This window comes from Miniopterus schreibersii (genome assembly GCF_964146895.1).
Source record: "Miniopterus schreibersii genome assembly, chromosome: 1".
Classification (NCBI taxonomy): Eukaryota; Metazoa; Chordata; class Mammalia; order Chiroptera; family Miniopteridae; genus Miniopterus; species Miniopterus schreibersii.
In genome coordinates, this window is record NC_138101.1 from 166991355 (window position 1) to 167016058 (window position 24704).

Here is a 24704-nt window from a genome sequence, read left to right on the forward strand (position 1 = left end):
TACTGCCTTCCCAGGTGATGTCATTCCTTAGGCCTAAGAGACATATACCTTCATGAAAGTCCTCAATAGTTTTGAACAGAGAAACTTAAGTTCCATTTGTTCTGTTGATTTTATTTTTGGATCTGTGAAAATTTCACTCAGTGCAAAATAAAACAAGACTCATATGGGAAAAAATTACCTTTAAACTGGGAAGAAAATAATCTAATTTATTAGAGTATAAGGTGTTTCTGGAATGGATATTAAAGCCCATTATCACTGGATATTGCTCACCATAACAGAAACTCAAAGCTGAAAGATGTTTTAATAAGAAATCAAAAAATTTTTTTTCCATTATGATGTTCAAATCAGTATAGTTATTGCATTTCTGTAACTACCATATACTTGGTAAAAATGAGTTTTAAAAAAGTCAAATCTATATACTCCAGAAATACATAAGCTCTGTAAGGCAGAGACTATGTCTTAATCATTTTGTATAACTAGCACCAAACACAGTGTCTGACATGCATCACAAATTTAGTAATGTTTGTGGAAACAACAAATCGAGAAAATTGTCATTACGTCACCAATTCATAATTTGGTAATTCTTATATTTTTAAGAACTTAAATGTTTCCTCTCTATGGTATAGAAGAAAGAAAAATCCACATATGCATCTTCAGAAAACCAGGCACCTTCAAATCATTATGCCTGATTTATTTTCTTAAAATCCTCTTTAAGCAAAATATTATCTTCCATTATATATAAAGACACAAAGGTACAAGGAGATTAAGTGACTTGACACAAAGCTAGTTACTAGCACAGTCTAACTCTTTTGATTTGAAGATGGGCTGAAAATAACCTCAAGGTAAATATGAAACGATATGGCCTTGGTCAAGATCTATGATCCTAAGACATTTTTATGTAAACCTATTTCCTACTAGAATACATAAAAAAGTAAATTCATTCCAGGAAAATGTACTTACTAGTTATATTACAAATGTAATTAAAAAATTTATGAGAAACCAATTTATATTTAACTTACCTGCCAGGACACATTACTAACATTGAACACAAGACCAAGATGCAATAACATAACAAACATTAATAATAATATTTTCAGTTCCAAAGAAAACAATGTACAAACTCAGCTTTTTAAATAAAAAACTTTTCATAAATTAAAAAAATCATTTGCATAAGTTTAACAATTATTTACTTTTCTAATTCTATGTCCAATCCAAGTCACTATTTTTAAGCCTTTTTGTCCAATGTTTCTAAACCACATTTTTGTTAAAATAGTTTGGAGCAACACATGATTAAAACACTGAAACTACAAAATCAAGATATTAAGAGAATAGTGTTAGGCCAATAAAAGTTCATTCTTAATATTGGCGAATATACCATTATTGGACTATACACATCATTTACAAATGTTTATACCACTTATAATTAACAATAAATAAAATAGCACAATGCATACATTTCTATGCTTTAAATACTAAAACTAATAATTTCTATGCTTTAAATACAACTGACTGCTCTAAATATAAGTAAATGCTATAAGCCAGGACTATAACTACATGGAGAAATAAAACTACGATTATTACTGTACCTTGGGAACGCTTTCGTTTAAGACCTGCCGCATCTGTACTCTCCTTATATCCTCTCCATTTGAACAGAGAAGGGAGGGAGAAGGGAGGGAGGTGGTAGACAACTAAGAAAGCAAAAACACTGAGCTTCAAAGTAAATTTTAAATAAGGTTTGCTATTTTGCCTTTTCATTTTATTAACTTAAAAAAAATGAGTTATATTTGACAAACATTATTCTAAATGTTTATATAATTTTTAATTAAAAGTCAGCAAAGCCTGGCCGGTGTGGCTCGGTGGTTGAATGTCAACACATGAACCAGGAGGTCATGGTCTGATTTCCAGTCAGGGCACATGCCCGGGTTGCCGGCTTCATCCCTCATAGGGGGTTGTGCAGGAGGCAGCTGATCAGTGACTCTCCCTCATCATTGATGTTTCTATCTCTCTCTCTCCCATTCCCTTCCTCTCTCTGAAATAAAAACATATTAAAAAAAAAAAGTCAGTGAAGCAAAATATTAGTTTAATGTTTATCAAATATATGCTTTACTTTTACTCAGAAAGCCAAACGATATCTAAATCTATCAGTTAAAGACAATTACGCAATCACCATTTTTAAGGTCTCTATAAATAGAATAAAAAAATAGAGCACAGCAGTTTTGTATGTGCAAGAGATTTATAATCCCTATCGTTACAATACTAAGGTTATTTACTCTCACCAAATTTGTGGCTATGACAGCTAACAACTAATGTGCAAATTGAGAATGTAATAAATAACATTTTAAATATCTAATTCAGTTTTCCTGAGAAGATACCACAGTATACATTCCACAAGATGCTTTCGATTACTGAAGTATAATGGAGCCTTCCCACAGAAATACAGTATCTTTTTCACAACTCTGTTCAAGTTGTTAAAAGACTTCTAACAAATTGGAAGCTCTACTTTTAAGTGAGTTATTAACGATAAAATAATGAGACTAATTAGTGATAGAATAATGAAAAAAGGTCACTAGTAAAAACATATGCTGTGCCACCTCTTAAGCATGAGACAGACTACACAGAGTACAGCCAGACACAGACTTGATATTTGGCAAATCTGTAGATAACCTTACAGTCAACATTTCTCCTATTAGATATTGCTAGTTATAGATCAATAATTTTTTATTTATATTTTAAGGAAGCAATTATTTTAAAATCCACTTGAACCTAAAAATCAATTTGTTAATAGTTCAGTTAATGAACCACAGAATCTTTGTGATTTAGTTCGTTTGTTTTAATAGACTTGATTTTTATCCTCACTCCCTTCCACATTAATGTAACATTCAAAGGTGAAATACCGTGCAGATGTGAGAATATTTAATTCCTGTTGTATGGTACTAGAAATATTATAAAAAACAAAGCCTGTTGCATATATAGATGAAGTATATTTGAAGGTTTGTACAATCACCGTAATTGAGAAATGCTTACAAGGCACTTAACTATATGTGACTAGGTGCATAAAAACTATGGACTAGTGTTAAAAGATGGGTAGTGACATCAAGATTATAAAAACACTTCATTTTCACAGAGGGGTGGAAAACGACAACTGAAACAATTTTCGTCACTGAAAATGTTTCTTTGTTCATGTGCCTCCTGGTCAGTTACTGAGAAGATGTACCACTTGTACAAAACATTCTTAAGCAAAAAGAAATTCATTAGGAAAAAGCTAACATGTCCAAGTAGATCAATCTGGCATAGATTTGAGATTTTATTACTCAAAGAAACAGAACCTAGATTTTCTAAATCTACTAGTAAAACTAACCACAGACCAATTCCATATTTACAAAAAGAGAACTAATGGGAATCATATGAGCCATATGACCACACTTTAAAATTATGCAAATGCTTTCAGAAAGCTTGTCAGTATACAGAAATGAAAGGCTTTCCTTTCTAAAGAAACAGTATAAATTAGGAATTTAAAAAGGGGCAAACACCCTACTGTACTAAAAACATTTTTACAAAATTAAATAGACATGATTCTTTACCTTTTCTAATTTAATTTTTATTTTCACTTGAAAGTCATTTGTTCTATTTGTTATATAATGTCCTTGTCAGCATAGAGAGCTTAATTTTTTCAACCCTAAGTACCATAAAAGTACAGTAGAGACAAAAAGGGTTTACTGTTAACAGAAATCTCTGTTAAAAGAAATTCAAGTGCCAGAAAGCACTACTTTTGTTCTTTTTCTAAAATAAAGTTTTAGTTAAGAATTATTATGTCATGCTAACAAAAGTATATACAAACTCAAAATACAACTGAAAGTGCTAACTTTTTAGATGCTAACATTTGATAAAAATATTCTTGTATACATTAAAGTCCTACAGAGAAATAAAAGATTTAAAGTATAAAACATAGTATTTCCAATAAATTTCTTTAATATAATTCATCTCTTAAAGAAACTTTCTTCAATATATAATTCTGAAAGCAATAGAGTGCCAAAGCCGGGGCTTGCTGATGACATACTAATCCCTAGAATGGAACAACCCAATAACTTTTCCCTTTATAAAAGCTGGCAACCTGGCCCTGGGTGGGTGGCTCAGTTGTTTGGAGCATCATCCTGTACACCAAAAAGATTGTGGGCTTGATTCAGGTTAGGGCACATTACCTAGATTGCAAGTTAGATCGCCCTTGGGGCGCATACAGAAGGCAACTGATAGATGTTTCTCTCTCTTCCCCTTCCTCTCTAAAAATCAATAAAAACATATCCTTGGGTAAGATTAAAAAAAAAGCTGGCAACCTGGGTAACCTCAACTTCAGGGGAAGTAGGCTTGCACATTTCAAACCTGCCAAATGTAATGAGAAAACTGGTGATCTTGGATCTCAGAGAAATTAAGTTAGATAAATTTATAAAAATTAAATAACTAAAAACTAGATGGTGGGAATTCTCTAACTGTCCCCCATTTCTCTCCTGGCCCAGTCTTTCTGACTTTTGAAATTCTATACTGACACTTGGGACATTCTTATCCAGCAACAGTAATGAATACAACTTTACATGCCAAATGTTTAATGTAAAATCCTTACAGATCCACCAACAGCTGTACTGTCACAGCACCCAAATTAGCTTGAACAGTAAAAAGTCCATTTTAAAACTTTCAACCCATCTGTGACTATATTTATACTGTGACTCTTATAGACAGCATAAAGTTGGGTCCTACATGACTAACAAATCTGTCGATCTCTGACTTTTAACTGTACTGTCAGCCCGCTTATACTGTAGTTATTGATATGGATAAATTTAGGTCTATTGTTTCCCATTTATTTTCCCTTTTTTACATCTGTACTTTGTTTCTTGTTTCTCCTTTCCAGTATTTTTTTTTTATGGTGGAGGGTTAATTAAATGGTTTTTACTATTTTATTTTAATCCCTCTCCCTCTTTGTAAACCTTTTTATTATGAAATAATTTTAGAGTTAAGAAAAGTTGCAAAAATAGTAGACAGTTACCATATATCCTTCCAGCTTCCCCTAATGTTAGCATAGCTATAGTACAATTACGAAAACGAAGAAATTAACATTAGTACAATACTATCAATATCAACTAAAATAGAGACTTTATTTAGGTTTCTCCAGTTTCCTTAGTAATGACCTTTTCTGTTCTAGGATCCAATCCAGGGCAGCAGGGTGCATTTTGTTGTCATGCTTCCTTAGTCTCTTCTAAACTGTGACAAATTCTTTAATCTTTCCTTGTCTTTCATAACTTTGACATTTAAAAAAATATTTCAGTTTTAAAGTATAATTAACAAATAAAATATTTAAAGTATACATCGTGGTGATGATATACATTGTGAAAGGATCCCATCTAGTTAATTAAGTTAATTTGCAGAATGTCCCTCAATTTGAGTTTATCTGTTTTTTCACAATAGATTGAGGTTATGCATTTTTTGGCCACAGTGAGGTGCAGGAGTAACCTTTTTAGTTCAACTGATTTTTACTGATTCCTGCTTTATAAAGATAAATTATAAAATGAATAAAACACTAATCTAGTATTAGGCTGAAGTATTTACAAAATTACTTATTTGAAGGCCTGATTTTATTTGTATGATTCATCCCCAGTGGGACTCTAGCTTTTATTTCTTTGGCTTCTAGATAAATGTCTCCTAGGAGGTGGGGGTAATAATTTTAACTCTCAGAAAAAAATGAAATTTATACTAACGTATTTAAATCACAAATTTTTATTTGTATGCTAAAAAAGTTATGCACAATCTATTTCATCAATCTATTCAATTCAATGTTTACTTTGAGATTAGGAAAATTAATGAGAAAATATTAAACATATCTAATATACTGGTGGCAATAGCTACCCTAACCAAAATACATACAGGTAAGGTCAGAAAGAAAAATTAGCATTTTATTTTAATGTCTTTCAAAGCAAGAACTCTATTTAGTTTCTTAGAAATTCCCAGTAGCGCTTAAGTGTTCCTAAATACTATATTTTAAAATGTTTTCATGAAATAGGATTTTTCCAGAAAGCCTCACCTGAATAACTCCACTGCTCTGTAACCACCAACTCTCTTTATTCCAAATCTCTTCAGAATGCATACTATTCACTATCTACTGTGTTATCGTGGGCTTACTCTTTGTAACTGTTCTCATCTGTAGACTTTACCTTCCCCAGTAGGCTTAAAACTCCAAGGGTAGAAACCCTGGCTATTTCTGTCACCAAAGTGCCTAGCACAAAGTTCTACCTGCACATGAAAGCATCCAAAATATCCTGATGATATGGAGAGTCAAGGCTTTATCATATATACATGAGAAAATTTAGGTGGAAAAGGTATTTTTCCTCCTCAAATGAATGAAATATGAAATTTCAGAAGCCTGACGCTAAGCAAAACGAAAGATTATAGTATTTGTATCTCTGTAATCGTGGTAAATTTGAGTTATCGTTCCAACAGTGGTAGCTTTTTGGACAGCAACTGTTCTTTCCTTAAGGCCAGTGATAATTTTCAAACATACTACCAAATTTCCCATAATCTTCAAAGTCAAATGTCACATCTTAACACATAAATGTATGTTTCACATAACACTGAATCAATCAATAAAATTGGTTGGAAATTTAAGACAAAGTATATATACTGAATTGAACTTACAATCTTTGTTAATAGTGTAACATGCTGATATTTTGCCGATATGCCATAGTATATTTTTAAAAATAAATTTTTCACCCGGCCAGGCGTGGCTCAGCGGTTGAGTGTCGAACTAGGATCCAGGCGATCGGGGTTCGATACCCAGTCAGGGCACATGCCCGGGTTGTGGGCTCGATCAATGACTCTCTTATCATTGATGTTTCTATCTCTCTCTCTCCCTCTCCTTTCCTCTCTCTGAAATCAATAAAGATATATTTAAAAAAATAAATAAATAAAAATAAAATTTTCTTCTAATGAACCTCAAAAAAGATTAAAGTGCAGAGGTGTTTTAACAGTTTAACAATTTCCTGTTACTACTAACTAGAATTTTACCACTCAGTGTATATTCTTAAAGTTAGCAAAAAATATTATAATATCCTACCATTGACACTCTAGAATCGACATACACACTCAAAGGCATAATGAAAATCTACTCACACAAATAAATCTACTCACACATGATAAACATGCTGTTTATCAGACTTATTTAAATGACTGACTCATAAAATCAGGGCACTTTGAAGAGAAATGAAGTATCCCGCTACATTTAACTTTTTAAGAAATATATGTTTTTATTGATTTTAGAGAGAGAGGAAAGGAGAGGGAGATAGAGACAGAGACACAGAGAGAGAAAAACATCGATGTGAGAGAGAAACATTGATTGGCTGCCTCTCGCAAGCACCCCAAATGGGTTCCGCAACCTGGGTATGTGCCCTGACTGGGAATTGAACCGGTGTCTCTTAGGTGCAGGGGACCATGCTCAACTAACTGAGCCACACTGGGCTACATTTAACATTTTAATAGGGAGTAGAAACAAAGAGGACACATGAAATTCTAATTTTTACTGAATACAGGGGTGGGGAATCTTTTCTCAGCAAAGGGCCATTTGGATATTTATAACATCATTCATGGGCCATACAAAATTATCAACTTAAAAACTAGCTATGAAAAAAGCTCCTAGATTTATTGAATTTTGAGCTACATGAATTCAAGGTGGGCTACTTGAATTTTGGTTGCCTTGGCAAAGCCAGACCAAATGATTGGCCCGAGGGCTGGATGTTCCCCACCCCTGCTGTAATAGAAACAATTTTCCTAGTAGATAGGATCTAGAAATGAAACATAGCTGTCGATGAACCTCCAGAAGATGAATTAGCAAGTGGGGAAAAAAATGTTTTGAAAACAGATTGAGAAAGGGAAACAATCTACTTATATTTTTATTATTCATACTCATTCTTTTTCTACTCCAAGCTCTTGGGTGTGTGTTTTTTTTCACACATTAATAGTAAAGAATCTGGATGGGTAAACTGGGCTTGTCAGAATTGCCATTTTTGAAACAAGACTTAAGGAGAACTAACAGAACGAAAAAAATCCAGAATTCAGCCTTCTCCAATAGCAATGAAATTATGATAATAAGGTCAGTCCTTCAAATACTATAAAGTAGGCTTTTGTGTTTATTTTGGTAGTGGTGATGAGAGGTTACAAAATACTTCAGTCACTAATAAAAGAACACAGATATATACAATTTACTATTTGTGCTGTAACTGACAAAGCATTGTCTCTACAGCAATCTAGACGATATACAAAGAGCTCTGCTCTGTAGATACTGAACTGCTCTTTATATATTGATATGTAAAAGCCTTGACCTTGGCTCTGGCCCATCTGGTTCAGTTGACTGGCATGTTGCCCTGTACACCAAAAGGCGGTGGGTTTGATTCCCAGTCAGGGCACGTACCCTGGTTGTGGGTTCAATCCCTCGACAGGGCTCGATAAGAAGCAACCAATCGATGTTTCTCTCTCACACCGACCTCTTTCTCTCTCTGTCTCTCCCCTTTCCGCCCCCCTTTCAAATCAATAAAATAAAAAATAAAAACCTTGACCTTGGATTTTACACTGAGATAAGTACTATTTTACTCTGTAAATTAGGAAAGTGAGATATTTAAAATTCTGAGTATAGTACCTGGCACAGAATGAATAACTATTATATACATTTGTTAGATTTAACTGCCAATTTATTCAGAAGCCACAACTTTCCTCAGTTATGCAGACTTTTAATCAACTAGATACAAAAGAGATTTTAATTTGGTATACTCTAAATTATACAGTTTCCATACCTCTGTGTGTGTGTTCAGGGAGAGATAAAAGAGAGTAAAGAGTAGGACAGAGAAAAGACTTGGGATGTTTCTTATTACTAATAAGAAAAAAATAAGCCAATTTAAAGCTTACTGTTTTGCCATTAATTATATTATATAAACAATTACTTCTAACCACATAATTCACTTCTTCCAAACTGCATTCTGTGAATTACTTGATCAATATTTAGTTTTTCTGTTTTGGAGATGTTTTTGAGGGGAAGAAAACAAATAACTTAATTCACCGGATTTAGAACAGCTTGCCAAGAAACCTCCCAAATAAAGGCAAGCATGGATAAAGAAACACTTAAAAAAAAAAAAAAAAATTAGAGAAATCTGCAAATTCTAATTCACCTGGTCTGTTATACTCACCAGAATAGTTGATCCCACTGCCTGCAGTAAATGGAACAATAGAAGTATTTTAAAGTTTACCACATATTTTGAATTTTACTCAAGATCAGACATAACAAAACATAGTAATCTTGGCTACTATATAAATATTTTAAACTACTGCAAACATATTCAAATGCTGAATAAGAAAATATAAGGAGTAGATTGTTTAAAATTAAAAGTTGGTTATCGATATGGATACATCTAAGAGATACTTACACAAAAGAAATTAAAGTTTTTCTTAAACTTCAGGAAAAGAACCAAGCTTAAAATATTAACAAAACTTGCCCTGGCTGGTTTGGCTCAGTGGTTAGAGCGTCGGCCCATGGACTGAAGGGTCCCAGGTTCGATTCCGGCCAAGGGCATGTACCTCAGTTCCATCCCCAGACCTGGTCCAGGTGCGTGCAGGAGGCAACCAATCAATGTGTCTCTCTCACACTGATGTTTCTCTCTCTCTCCGTTCCACTCTCTCTGGCAAGCAATGGAAAAAGTATCCTTAGGTGAGGACAAAAAAAAAATTAACAAAGCTGCTCTTTTGATATAATGACAAGGGATCATTTTGTAAGTTCAGTTTTCTTCCATAACTAAAAACTACTGGGGGAAAAAACAAATTTAGAGAGTGCATTATGACAATTTGTCTTTTATAGTTTAGCATGTTATGCCACTGAACATCACATTAAGTAAAATAAAAATTGAGATAGTTCAGAAATTCATAGACATTTTAAATTTTAAAATAATTATCAAATGTTTAAAATAATGAGAAGTTTTATAAATTCAAACACTCCTAAATTACTATGTCAAACTTAGAAACAACTCTAAACTTTATCAACAACTTACTTGGTTTACATAAGATATTAAATGTATTAATCAGCCTTACCATCTTTTCCATCTATGGACTTTGACACTTCAATATCAAAACTTTCTTGTATCTGCTGACCTCTAAAACAGCTGAGATGTTCTTGCTCAATTAAATTACTTTCTTCTTCTTCTAGAGGCTGCCAAGTACCATCAATAAACCACTGTCCACGCATTACTGGTATTTTATCGGCCTCTAAAAAGAGAAATCATGAATTACATATACATTTTAGGATCCAACTTCCTGTAAAGAAACACAGTAATTACAATTTTATGTTTTGCTACTGCTGTGGCAAAAACAGACTTTCAGGACTAACGTTTTAAATTTCAGATTTCAAGCCACAAAATATAATTTTTTTTGGTATATAAGTTTACTTGTATTAAATATTACACATAAAAGTTACTTTGGTATTGGAAAGGTACATGAGCAGTTATCTATATAATTGAGGTTTAGAGTAACCAAAAGTAGGAGGCCAAGGGGTTAAGACAAATTTCATGCAAGACTGCTGAGAGTGCCAATGTGTTAGAAAGTATTGCTCTAAAACTCCCAAAAGTAGTTTAGTAATAACGTGTGTGCACTTTTTAGGGCTACCTTGGAGGTTTATAGGTTCCCAGTTACTATACTGGAAAAACGGAAACCTTTAATTGTAGTAAGTTCCTCAATTTTTAGAAAATAATTGAAAACACTTTCTTGAATAAATAATTCTGCTCCTATAAGACTCAGACTTTTACTTGCTATTTATTTAAATAAACTGTCAGCTAAGCTATCTTGAATCCTTAAAATTTTAAAATAAAGCAAAAACAAAACGGAAATAACAAAGCCCTAAAAATAAAAAGGAAAATGAAACAAATGAACTTAATTATGTTGTGAGTTGGTGGCTTAACCACATGTGCAGAAATTATTTCAAATGATTTATTTAAAACAGTAATTTGTGCATGTATATTAGGATATTTGCTATAGGCAAAAAATGCAAACATATCTTAAACCTTTTACAATACCTACAATGTTATAATTGTTAATAATTTTACAGTACTGTTAATTTGAAACTGTAGGTTAAGATGACTGCATTAACTTTGTTACTATCATTAGGAACCAAGATTTTTTGCACAAGAAAAAAGAGATACAATATAAAAGTTAAAGAAATAAAAGTTATATAATTTTAAATTTCAATTAGAAATGTCACCATGAACTAATGATGCATTTTCTCTTTTAAAAATGTCCTAAGCTTTGTCCACTGATAAGGCCTAAAATAAAAAACCAATCCAGTATAACTGAGCACTCCTGACACAAAGACTGTGATCTCTAAATGTCATTTCCTACTAAAAGAAACCAACAGTCCTCGAAGAAATGGCTAATTTCAGGTCTGGGATAGGAAATTAACTAGATGGTCCAGAAACATCTTGTTGTACTAGACTTGTACTGTGATGTATTCAAAATCCATTATTTGTTTCTATTTCTTCGTGCATTATCCTATACAGTTGACCCTCAAACAACATGGGTCTGAACTGCGTGGGCCCACTCAGACACAGGCTTTTTAAATACTGTAAATGTATTTTCTCTTCCTTATGATTTTAATAACATTTTCTTTAGCTTTTTATTGTAAGAACACAAGTATATAATACATATGACATACAAAATACGTGTTAATCGACTGTATGTTATCAGTAAGGCTTATGATCAACAGTAGGCAATTACTGTTAAGTTTTGGGGGAGTCAAAAGAGTTATAGTACCTGGATTTTTTACTGTATGGGGGTCAGTACTCCTAACCCCTGGGTTGTTTAAGGATTAACTGTATTCTGCCATAGAAATTTTGCTATATTTAGGTGTTTGTTGTGTTATTTGGTACATAAGAAACTCAAAAATATTATAACTTACTTGCGAATTGTGGCTTTTAACATTAAAAAGCATACTCTGGTCCTGGCCAGTGTGGCTAAGTTGGTTGATGTGTTGTCCTATAAACCTAGGGGTTGGCAGGTTTGATCCTCAGGGGCGTACAGGAGGCAACCGGCTGACATTTCTCTCTCACATGCACGTTTTTCCCTCTCTCTCTCTCAAATCAATAAACGTATCTTTGGGTGATGACTTAAAAAAAGTATACTCTGTTGTGTTTAACATTTTTTTGGCGTAGTTTCTACTTTATCCATCGAGATTGCAACCTTTGCCTTCAGACTGTTTCCGTTTGCCTGTGATTTTTTTTGCACGCCCCTTTATTTTTAACCTTTTAAATCACTGTGCTTTAGATGTGTCTCCTGTATATGGCATAGGCCTGGGTTTTGCTTTATGGAGCTCCTGAAGCTCTACTGGATCAAGTCACTTACAAAGGATGTAAAGCTGAATAGGAGGATCTCATGCTAACTGATATGGACTTGCACAGATATATATTTAAAATGTCAACGCACGTTACACAGCAGACTATGCAGACTGGGACCAGAGAAAAAATTTTCACAGGGTAATGGATGTAACAAATATGTTGGAACTAGATTAATAAAGTATTACTTTTTCATTTATAACACAATCATTGAAAGTCGATTTAAACTTATATAAAGATTAGTACATATCATTGCCACCTGCCTATCAGAAAATAAATAAGTCATTATTCTAATTATAACTCTTAGCCAAATCATGATAAAAGAAAGGACTTGACTGAAATAAAAAGAAAAATGTGGGTTCTTCTGACTAGAAAACAGTAGTGAAGTCCATTTTCCCACTGTGACCACTTCCTTCATTTAAGCAAAAGCCTGAATGGATAGGGGAAATTTGGCAATAAAGATTTTTATGTATAAAAATTATACATATACCAGGAGGCAGAAGAAAAATTGTAAGCTTTTTAAATGACTATTTTCAAGAACTATTTCAACCCACATTATACTGTGCATATATGATATGTATAGAGAGGAAATCTTGACCCTTTTTCTCCAGCTTACCTATGCCCCGCCCCCACAGCTTTACCACTTAGGGTAGAAGGCATGCCTATAATTCACTGCTGATCTAGAAACTTAAAGAGCATATCTGACCACATAAGACTTAAAGAGGAAGAAATCACAGAGTAAGGGAAAACGGGACTGGAAAAAAATGAGGTAGAGAGATAAATGCTTTGTCATTCATTCTTAAGGTTTGTTGTAAACGTAAAACCTGGGAACTCTGAATATACTACTTGTAGAATTAATGCTATAAATGGTGACCAAGGTCCCAGATCAGCCCCACAGAGGTCTACTTAAGACAATATATGCCTAATGTATTGATGAACTATTTCTACCAAACCATCCTTTACAACGGAAGAGGAAGGGGTTTCTCTTCCTGGTTCCAGTGTGCTCACCTTATTGGGTTCTTGCAGGATGTGAATTTCACTTTTCAGCAGTGCCCAGGTGCTAACAGCAATGGTATCTTCCCATGGGCAGCTTTCCCAGCACCACTTATTTTCTCACAGCTCTAGAGGCTAGGAGTTCAAGACCATGATGTTGGCAAGTTTGGTTTCATTACCCCCTAGGCAGTATCATAGTGGAACATTACCTGCTGGGCCCCTCTCCTTGGTCTATTCCTGCAACCCTTTAGGCAGCTTGTGTAAAATTCTGCCACTTTGCTGCACATTGTGACCACTGCCACACTCTCCAATGAAGTCAGAATCTCAGCCCTGAGAGGAAATACACTCTTCCTTGGGTGCCCTATCTTAGTCTAACCGATAGTAGCTGGAACCTGCATGTTGTAATTTCTGTATTCTTCATCGAGTTCCCTTTGCCCTGTTACTTCATTCCTTTATGTTACACTTTCTCTGTTGAAATTACTGTATGGTTTCTGTCTCCTGATTGGACTCTAACTGATAACAAGATTTTCACTACAGTGGAAACCCAAACTGTCAATAAACCTGTAACATGAAATGTGCTCAGACTGATGGGTAATTGTCAGAGGTGGAATTTGAAACAGTTCTTTTTCTAGGTATATACTCTAAGAAATTCTGGCACATTTGGGCAAGAAGATGTATATTGAATTTTTTATTATAGAAATGTTTATAATAGCAAAAAACTGCAACCAACCTAAGTGTCCAAAGAGGAAAACACACTGTGGTACATTCATGCAGTGGAATACTACTACATACAGCAACAACAAATAGATGGAGTTATGTGTGTCAGCATGGATAAATCTCAAAACACCTAACCTGAACCAGAAAGCAAACTGCAGAAGGATATAAAGAGAACGGCACTATTTATATAAAGTTAAAACAAGCAGAAAAAAGAACGCCACTATGCATAATAACCTAATAATCTAACAAATGCACAGGAATACATGATGAATTTAGGAGGGCAATTACTTTTGTATTGAAGAAAGGAGAATGGGAGGGTCACAAGAGACTTTGATTACACCTGTAAGGTATAGTTCCTTAAGCTAACTGAGGGGAAGTACTACTGATTGTTGGTTATGTTATTTAGACTTTGATATACTTGAGATATTTCATAATAAAATCAATAATTAAAAATAATAACTTGACAGTTCTCAGAAGGTGGGTGAGAAAGCAAAAACATTATGTACAAAAGATAAAGTTTAATTGCTAAATGAAATGAAAGGTAGTAAATAAGGAACTAGATATCAAAATGTTACCTTCTATTTGAATACCTGAACACTTGCTCATTCACTAGACAGGAACTATACTCTGGAGGAATAATGTACAAAAATAAATCATTATCCTAATCATCACTTAGCCTGTCTACAATGTTATAATTGCAAAATTGGGTTAGTAGTTAGCAATCATACAAAATTCTATCTTAAGAAAGAAATGATCTATACCTCAAAAATACATTTGATCACATTTGAAAGTAACAATTACACTAAGAATACTAAATTATGTTTAGATAATATCTACCACTCACCAAATTTAAACTGATTTTATAGAAGTAAGAAACTCTGACAATATAATTATACCTTAACTACTGTTTAAAGGCCAAGGCCACAGACTTTTAAAACCTACATATATTTCTTAGTTCTTCATTAGTGAAACTATAAAGTTGTATAAGTGGCTTACTGTCCTTGTATTAGTTTGCTAGGACTGTCATAAAAAAATACCACATTCTGGATGGTTTAAACAAAGGAAACTTATTTTCTCACAGTTCCAGAGGCTAGAAGTCCAAGATCATGGTGTTGACAAGTTTGGTTTCTTGTGAGGTCTCTCTCCTTGGTGTGCAGATGACTACCTTCTCTGTAGCCTTACTCGGTCTTTTCTCTGTGCATGTGCATCCCTGGTATCTCTTTGTGTGCCCAAATTTACTCTTTTTATAAAGGACAACAGTCAGATTGAATAAGGGAATACCCAAATGACTCATTTAAATTTAATCAAAGGCGCTATCTCCAAATACAGTCACATTCTAAGTTAGTGGCAGCAAAGGCTTTAACATGTGAATTTGTTGAAGGGACACAATTCAGCCCATAACAGTCCTCAAAAGTTTTCATTACATAATTCTTTCAGGCATTCACAATACATTTTCATCCTTTTCTCAAATTTTAATTCTAGAAGGTGGATTTTAGATGTTGTTAGCAATCTCTACATTTTAAAATGGAAAACAAGCTTTAAATCAGAGGCCCTTTTTTCTTACCCTTGGGAGTTTAATATTTTGGTAGTTCTAAGCAATGCAGAATTTTACATGCTTAGGGGAAAAGTGCTGCATATAATCTGCATAGGTATGGGAGAGAAATCTGTGCCAAAAATGGAGTATATAATATTAAAACAGACTTTTGAATTTTCAATGTTAATTTTAGCTTAGTAGAGATAATGCAATGCTGACTATGGACATTCTATCAGATTATTAAAATAAAAAATGAATTAACATAGTTGGAACTTTTAGAGTCAGCAGAATGTCACTCAAACCTGTCTATCTTATCTTCTCGCATATATCTTCTCATTCTAGAATCAGCAGTGTCATTCAAATCCATCTATCTTATCTTCCCCTAGCTTCTCATTCTATACTCTCCGTATCTTCCACGGTTTTAATCTGTGGCTCTCAAACTTGGTGATTAATTTAATTCAGGTGATTACCAGAATCACCTGAATTAAATTAAAAGATGGAATTTTTCAAATTCCTTGCTATATACAATAAATCAGCCTCTGGAGATAGGGTTCAGAAATGTGTATTTTTTAAAAAGTTCACCAGCCTGGCCAGTGTGCCTCAGTGGTCGAATATTGACCCATGAACCAGGAGACCAGGGTTCAATTCCCAGTCATGGCACATGCCCCGGGTTGCAGGGTCGATCACCAGTAGGGGGCATGCAGGAGGCAGCCGATCAGTGACTCTTATCACTGATGTTTCTCTCTTTCCCTCTCTTTTCCTCTCTCTGAAATCAATAAAAACATATCTTTTAAAAAAGTTCTCCAAGCTATTATATTAAAGGCAAATGCTCAGAAGTGACTACCCAGTTTAAATTAGAAATCTCCAAACATATTTTGAGTACATTCTCACATACACACACACACACACACACTTACAAATTATGCATATGTATTACTGTTCTAAAATGTCTTATACATTATAAAACATATAGAAATAAAAAATTTGAAATGAAACAAAAAGTAAATTATAAATTCAAATATTTTCATTTGTAATACTTTCAATAGAGTGTTTGCATACCCCATAAATTATGAGGATCTCTGCATCTTTAATTTCAGTGCTATTTTCTTCTGAGCTCCATATATGCTAATATTCACTAGATGCTTCTATAGCTGGATATATAATAGGCACCTTAATCAATATATCAAAATAAACTATTATTTAGCTTCCCTCTGCCACCCTAAGGTGAACCTGGGTGGGAAACCTCCACAACCCACCCAAGTTAAAAACATTATAGAGACAACCTGGACTACCCTTCCACTTACCCATACTGCACTGATAGTGTACATATTCTACTTCCTTAACATCTACCTCCACTCCAGTAACCATTCAAAGAACATCCTCCTAGACCCTCACTGTTTCTCACTTGCACTCCTGCAATAACTCCTTAACTAGTCTCCCTGATTATGATATCACTTTTCCAGCTTTCCATTTATGTTCTACACTGTTGCCAGAATGACAACTTTGAAACATAATCTGATCAAGTAATTTCCCTATTTTATACCTTCTAATGTTTCACTCTCATAAAATTTAAATTTTCAGTAGGAAAAGGTCTGTCCTGATCTAGACTCTACCTATCCAGTTCCTTTTTCTACCCTTTTCTACCATATTCCCAATGCTTCTGGTCAAACAGAATCCCTGGAGTCCTCCTTCACATGTCGAAGCTTTTAAACTTGCCATTCTTTCTGCCAATAACATCCTTCTTTAATACCCAAATCGAGCATAAATTTCTCTGGAAAGTTTTTTGTTAACTCAAGTTAGTTCAATTCCCTTCTTTTACCTAGTATACACTAGATGAATATTTGTGGAATAAAGGTAATAGAAAAGCAAAACTCTTTTGTAAAAAGGGAGGAACAGGGTAGAAAAAGGAGAAAAAGATTTGTGTAGTTAAAATTCAGAATGCCAGTGCCCTGGCTGGCTGGTAGCTCAGTTGGTTAGAGCACCGTCCCCATATGCCAAGGTTGTGGGGTCAATCTCCGGTCAAGGCACATATAAGAAGCAACCAATGAAAGCATAAACTAAGTGGAACAACAAATCAATGTTTCTCTCTCTCTCCCCCTAAAAAACAATAATAAAAAAAGTAAGAAATAAACATGCAGTCCAGCTGTTTACAGCTGTAGACAGGACTGATTTTTTTTTTTTTAATTCCGAATGCCAGCAAGCATAAAAGCAAAAACTTGAACACATGCAAAAAGAAGCTGAGGAAATCATTCCTAAGACTAAAGTCACAAGAAACTTATTTGACAAATATGTTTAGAAAATCATCAACTAGAAGGAATAAGTAGCAATAAAAGTAGGCAATTCTTACATAGGTTACGAAGTAATCCAGGGTATTAGGTACTGTTGGCATATAATCTTCACCTCTGCTCAGGTGGCATAAGTTGTGAGCTCATACATGGTATACAGGAGAAAGGAAACTGGTTAAGGACTTAGAAGGCATAGGCTCTAATTCCAGTTCCATCCCTTAACCTCTCTGAGCCTTAGTTTATCATCTGTAACATGAAGATAGTCTATCTCACATCAGGGTTATAGTAGGAATCACTAATGTATGGGAAAGCACTTTGTAACTATAAAATCCTATTCCAAATTATGGCATTATTCTAACTTACATAATATCTCTTATTACTTTTAAAAAATGTTTTCATTGATTTCAGAGAGAAGGAGGGGGAGAGAGACAGAAACATCAATGATGAGAGAGTCATTTATCAGCTGCCTCCTGCACACCCCCTACTGGGGATCAAGTCTGAAACCTGGGCATGTGCCCTGACTGGGAATCAAACCATGACCTCCTGGTTCATAGGTCGAAGCTCAACCATTGAGCCACAGACATAATATCTTTTAAAGTTTCTAAAACCACATGCCGTGGTTAAATCTGGCTATATGATAACTAGCCTTCTAGAATCCTCATCCATTTGGCTTATTAAACTCCCTTTCCCCTAACATCTCTTCCAAAATGAAAATCTCACACTTTAACGACAGGAGAAACAGGCTCAGAAAATAAAACACTAAATATAAGCTAAGATCTGAGGATGAGCTCACTATAGATACACTGTGACTGGCAGGTTAACCCTGACTTACTTCCTCATGGTATCAGTAAAAGGTGGGTCCTTTGATATGAAAACAAGGATCCTTAAGAGTCTGCTTTTTATAATGAGTTGTAAAAAATAAGAGAAAAAGAAAGGTGGAGACTAGGAAGTGTGAGAAATTAAATGCAGAGACTGGTTCAGTTCATCACAGGTATTGTGCCAACAAAAAGAAGCAGCAGCAAAGAGTTCTGAGGCACAAGTCTAACAACCGCTTCTATCCTCCAGCCCATGAAAGCAGATATGGAAGACATCCCAACTTTACTGTGTGGCAAACAGCCACCTGATGCAAACTAGTGCTCTTCAGGTATTATTGCTGTCCATTCCTACATTCCTGGGCAGGAAGGCTAGAGGATATGAGAGTATCAGGTTGTGTTTAACAAAGAGAAATAAAGACAAGACCACCAAGAATGGAGAAAGTAAATTAGTTTGCTAAATGGGATGGAGAGACTTCTACTTCCAGCCATAACAGAGTAACACATACTGGATTTACTGTTCTGCCTTAAACAACTAGAAAATCAGATAAAATATATGGAACAATGATTTTCAGATATTACAAAATAGGCAGAAGAGGACAGTGATTCCTGAGAGAACACCTATACTGCCCAAGCTTAGTGCCCAGAGCTTTCAGCACGCAGTGCAGGAAGAGGTAACCCAAATAAAGCCTAGCTATCTTGCTCAGATGTGAACTAGCTCAGAGTTCAGGGAGGCCAAGGTGGCTAGAACTATGGGACAAAATACTGCAAAGTAGATGGCTCTACAGAAAGTGAGTGCTGGAGATCTCTGGAGGAATTACCTTGAGTCTTCGGTTGAACACTTACCAGTTGAATACACACACTGGACAAAACTACCTGAGGCCAGGAAAAATGACCACTGGAAAGGAGTCAGTAGAACAATCTCTAGAGCTCATATAAGGCTTGGAATAGTTCAAGTTCCAATGAGCCAGAGTGAAAAAGACCTAATCCATGGGGCACTGAGTAACGTCCTCAGAAAGATATTATTGCCTCAGTTGTAGGGGTAAATTATCCCAAAACTAAAGGCTGTTTCTGACCACCTTAATAAAGCTCAAAAGAAGGCCTTGTTAGGATCAAACTAATGTGAAGTAACTTAACTGTGTACTGGAACACAGCCCAACAATATTAAAGGAATGCTACAAAAATCCAGCATTGTAAATAGAAAATTTACAATGGCATCCAAAAAATTAACAGGTATTCAAAGCTAATAATAGAAATAAAAGAAAATCATAACACATACTCAATCCAAAAGAAGGCAGGAAAAGAGGGAAGAAAGGAACAGAGGAAGGAAGAAAGGAAGAAAGGGATAAATAGAAAACATGAGCAAGATGGTCAATTTAAACTCAAACAGCATTAACTACATTAAATGTAAATGGCCTAAGACATCAAATAAAAGGCAGATTGTCAAAATGGATTTAAAAAAGGAACAACTAACAGATAGGAAAAGACATACATAGGTTTAAAAGTAAAAGGGCAGAAAAAGATAAATCATAAAATACTAATCAAAAGAAAGTTGGGCATGGCTAAATTGGTATCAATGTAGACTTTTTAATAAAAGAAATAAACCATAGATAAAGGGGGCATTTCAAAATGATAAAGGCATTGTTTCATCAAAAGGATATAACAATTCTAAATGTGTATGTACCTAATAACAGAGCTTCAAAATATGTAAAATAAAAACCAATAGAACGAAAAGAATCAATAAATAAACCCACAATTACAGTTGGGGGACTTCATCCTTCTTCTCAATAATCACTATAATGATTTTACAGAAAATCAATAAGGATATAGAAATTTTAAATTGGAAGGACAGAGCAGAAATAGGGAGGTAGAAGAAAAACCAAGATGAAATAAAGATACCAATTTGTGGGTTGAATGCTAGTTCCTCTAGAACCCCTTGAAATGCAACCTTAAACTGGCTGAACTGGTAATTCTCTGGGTGTAAGTGGAAACAACTCAAGATGAAGCAGCTTTGAGCCATTTAGACTGGAGGAATTAATGAACAGTGTTATTAATGTGAGGCCTATAAACCCCTGCAATCAGAATTACTTGGGATGTCTATTAAAGAGGAAAGATTCTCAGGCTCCAGGTTCAGATCTCTTGAATTTAGTATCTTGAGATGATCTGAGAATCTACATTTTTAACAATCTTCCACTTGACTGTTAGGCTCAATGAAATCTGTAAACTACTGGTCGGCACGATGCCATTCCACAGGCAAGGGAACCCAGGAGAGAATTCAGAGGCTGAAGAGTATTCCACTGTCCTCATCTCATCTGACTTTTCATTTTGTTCAACCTTAGCATCTACAACAGTAATCATGGTCCCTGAATTGTGATACGTAGTGATTCCCAGAATTCTCAAGGGGTGAGATTAAGCAGGTTTAAGATAGATAGACATAGACACACACACACACACACACACGGGAAGAAAGGGAGAAAAAAGAAAGCAGAAAAAAGAAAGCAGAAAGAGGGGAACGGGAGATGGGACTATGTGTATATGTATGTGTTATTTGTATATATGTCATCAAACAGACTGAAGTAATTTTGGCAGACCCATGGATTCCCACTCTTCTTTTTCATAAATAAAACAGATCAACGACATACTTTCATTTCCAGAAGCCAGGCTTCTAGTTTAAGAGGAAATATACCAGCCTGGCTTAAATAAAATAGCTAACACTTATTGAACCAACTGCCATACTAAGTGCTCTACGTATGCATATTTCAAGAAAATATTCATAATAACCTCATGAAGCAGGAATTATTATCCCTATTTACAAAGGAGAAACTGGACCACAAAGAGATTGTAACTTACTCAGTCATATGGCTATGGTAAATCAAGGACTCAAATTAACAGATTTGAAAACAAATACCTGTTCTTGAGCCCACTTGGCATTTATTGCCAATGCTGCTTCATACCCCTGGACTAAGTAAGGGGTAGACTGATATTTGAAGCTAGATGTTGCACTAGGTGCCAGAACCCAACTGTCACTCCTACCACTCATGGTTCAACTGCAGGTCAATTAAGAGAAATCCCTCAAAGTTTTCATGCTGAGGTCTCCACTGTAAGGGGAATTATAGGACATTTCTGTCTTGCCAGCATGGCAGAAAGCCAAGAACACTACTGGCTCTGCTTCCACTGAAAACTGAGTAGTCTTTTAGAAAGCTGTAAAGTTCTTTATTGTATCAAAAGCCCTAGTAGCGGATTAGAGATGCTCTAAATGAGCTCTTGGGATGAAGTCAATACCTCCCCACATCTGGTGACAGGATCTGCATACCAAAAAAAGTAGATGGTCAAGAATTTAGAATGCTTTTTTTGAGAAAAAATTTCTCCTTTCCCACAGGAAAATTTGTAAAAGGATGATTGGTGCACTCCTCTGTGTCCAAGCCAGGAAGAATCAAAACAACACAGCTCTTCCTGGGGTCTGAAAGACTAGGCAAAAATCAGTCACAGTTTCTCACAAGAGCAGGCAACAGTTACAGGGGTTCTAGGACTATGCCTAGTTGAGAGTCAATTACCAAGAGTCAAAGCCAAGAAAACATTAAGTCAGTAAAGAGACAACAAATCAAAATATGAAAGCTGAAAGCCAAGAATGTAAAGTGGGTTATAAATTTGAAAGACAGAAGAGTCAGGCAAATGGAGAAGTAATAATAGCTAATTGTTACATAGAGCTTACTATTTATCATGGGATGTTTAAAATCTTTAAATATTTTAACTCATTTATTACAACAATCCTAAGAGGTAGGTACTATTATCCATATTTTACAAAAGAAACTGTGGCACAAAGAATTTAAGTTGCCCAGTTAGCAGATAGTATATGGCAGGGCTGGAATTTGGGCCCAGACAGTCTACACTCAGTGGTCATCTGCATTCATAAACATTACACAATGCTGCCTCTCTAGAACAAGTAAGAACTGAAAAGAGATGAAACTGATGAGCTGAGATAGGGTAAAAGTTGATTTGAAAACAAGTGTAAACCCGGTTCACCCTATCAACACACTTTGATGGGTTCTACATCTGTCCATCAAAGACCGAATCCTACAGGGCAATCAGAATTCCAAACAATACAATCCAGTATTCCAGGATTAGGAACATTCATTATATGTGAGGTACAGTTACACCCTTCTCCACCAAAAATAAGTGTAATAATGTAGTTTACATCAAATAACAGGCTAAACAGTAAACAGGTTAAAAACAAACTGCAACTGCCCTAGCTGGTTTGGCTCAGTGGTTAGTGTCGACCCTTGTACTAAAGGGTCACGGGGTTCGATTCCAGTCAAGGGCACGTACCTCAGTTGCAGGCTCGATCCCTGCTCATATGGGAGGCAACCAATGGACGAGTCTCTCTCACATCAATGTTTCTCTCTCTGTCTCTCCCCTTCCCTTCCACTCTCTTAAAAAAAAAAAAAAGGAAAAAATATTCTCTGGTGAGGATTAACAACAACAAAACCCTGCAACTACATAAAAAAGATATTCTAAAATATAGGGTCCCAGTTCTTTTTAATGAAAAGCAAAGAGCAGAACCATAGGTGGTGGTAATCTTAAATTGGTTATACAATAAAAATGTCAAGCAAAGGCATGTGTCTGTTTATAAACCTTATAGACAAGGAAGACCTGTCTCATTTAGTGCTAGCCATATAGTAAGGGTTCAATTCAGCAGTGGATAGTCAGCATGGAAGACTGAGTGCCACGGAAAGTGCTTGAGCATCCAACCTGTACTTTCCTCAGTTTGAGTGGTCCTCAATAATCTCTTTGAAGTAGACTCTCTCTTTCCAATGACTATCTTTGATTCACAGCAAAGATTTTCTTTTCCAAAACATAAACAAACTTGGGGTTACTTAATGTTAAAATATACACTGGGTGCTAACATGCAATTCTACTGAGGTGTAGGTAGGTGAATATGGTGGACATGAGCTACAGAAGCAACTCTATAAGATGAGAAAAAAATAATAGATTCAGTCAATAAACTGCTAGCTAAAGTTGATCATTTGTAATAAGTAGGAAAATACAAGGTGGGATTGCTTTCAACTATGTCTATATTGAGGTTCAGAAGTAATTCTAACTCTGCTCCCTATGCATCATCTACAGATCCTGAACAGCACATTTCATGGACTATGATTTAGAAGTCTTAATGTTTTAGCACAGTTCATCCAGTTCTTTGTCCTGTATCCTGTGTCCCAAGGGCTATCCTTCATCAATGTTCAGAATGATGATTCACTGAGAGGTGCTCCGAGGGAGTATTATTAGAGATTTTCATTCCTATAGTTAAAATTATACTCTAGCAAATAAAAGATTAATTCTCAACTATTTGAAAAAGCCATCCATTCAGATGCAATTTATATTTCTTTAAGATTTCCAAATATTTGAATTCTCAGGGTAGAGAAGTACCAATAACAATGTAATTTTCAAAGGCTGGCCTGGTCTCCAAAAGTAATTCAACAGATTTTATTTGAACATACAAGTGCAATGATTATAAAGATCATCTAGATATAGCTTAATGCAGTAAGACAAATATTAACGAGTGCATAATTTATTCTTATGTGAAAAGTCTGGTAAAATCAGAAAGCAGTACATAAAACAATTATTCTTATATGGTCATATCAATATTTCTGTTTTTCTTTAGTTCTCTGGCACAGATGATTCCTACTTTTCACCATCTTGAATTTCACTTGTCCCCTAAGCCAGGGGTATCAAAAAGTATCTGTATTACCCTTTTCATCCTATTAATCCATTCATTTGTCAGTTATTCAACATCTTTTGTCTGCACAATTTCCCTTTACTAAGGCAGACTTAAAAAAGTAGAATTATAGGTTACAGACAGTGGCTATAAAAAATGATTTTCCTTGTTTCTACTTTTAACTGAGCTTTTAGGAATGCATTGTCGCAAAAAAGAGACTATCTATACCCTCCATCACTGTTGAAGTTCTTC

General features: G+C 34.9%; 1 protein-coding gene across 6 annotated transcripts in view; it reads right to left on the reverse strand.

The window, feature by feature from the left end:
* DDHD1 (DDHD domain containing 1) overlaps nucleotides 1–24704 on the reverse strand; it is a 72287-nt gene that overhangs the window by 41862 nt on the left and 5721 nt on the right. For 2 of the 6 annotated variants that reach the window (XM_081155879.1, XM_081155874.1), the window contains exons 2-4: nucleotides 10111–10284; nucleotides 9216–9236; nucleotides 1587–1688 (exon numbers count right to left, since the gene is read on the reverse strand). In XM_081155879.1, the coding sequence (XP_081012005.1) occupies nucleotides 1587–1688; nucleotides 9216–9236; nucleotides 10111–10284 (297 nt within the window). The remainder of the gene's footprint in view (nucleotides 1–1586; nucleotides 1689–9215; nucleotides 9237–10110; nucleotides 10285–24704) is intronic. The other 4 variants (XM_081155877.1, XM_081155875.1, XM_081155878.1 and 1 more) reach the window with 2 other exon arrangements.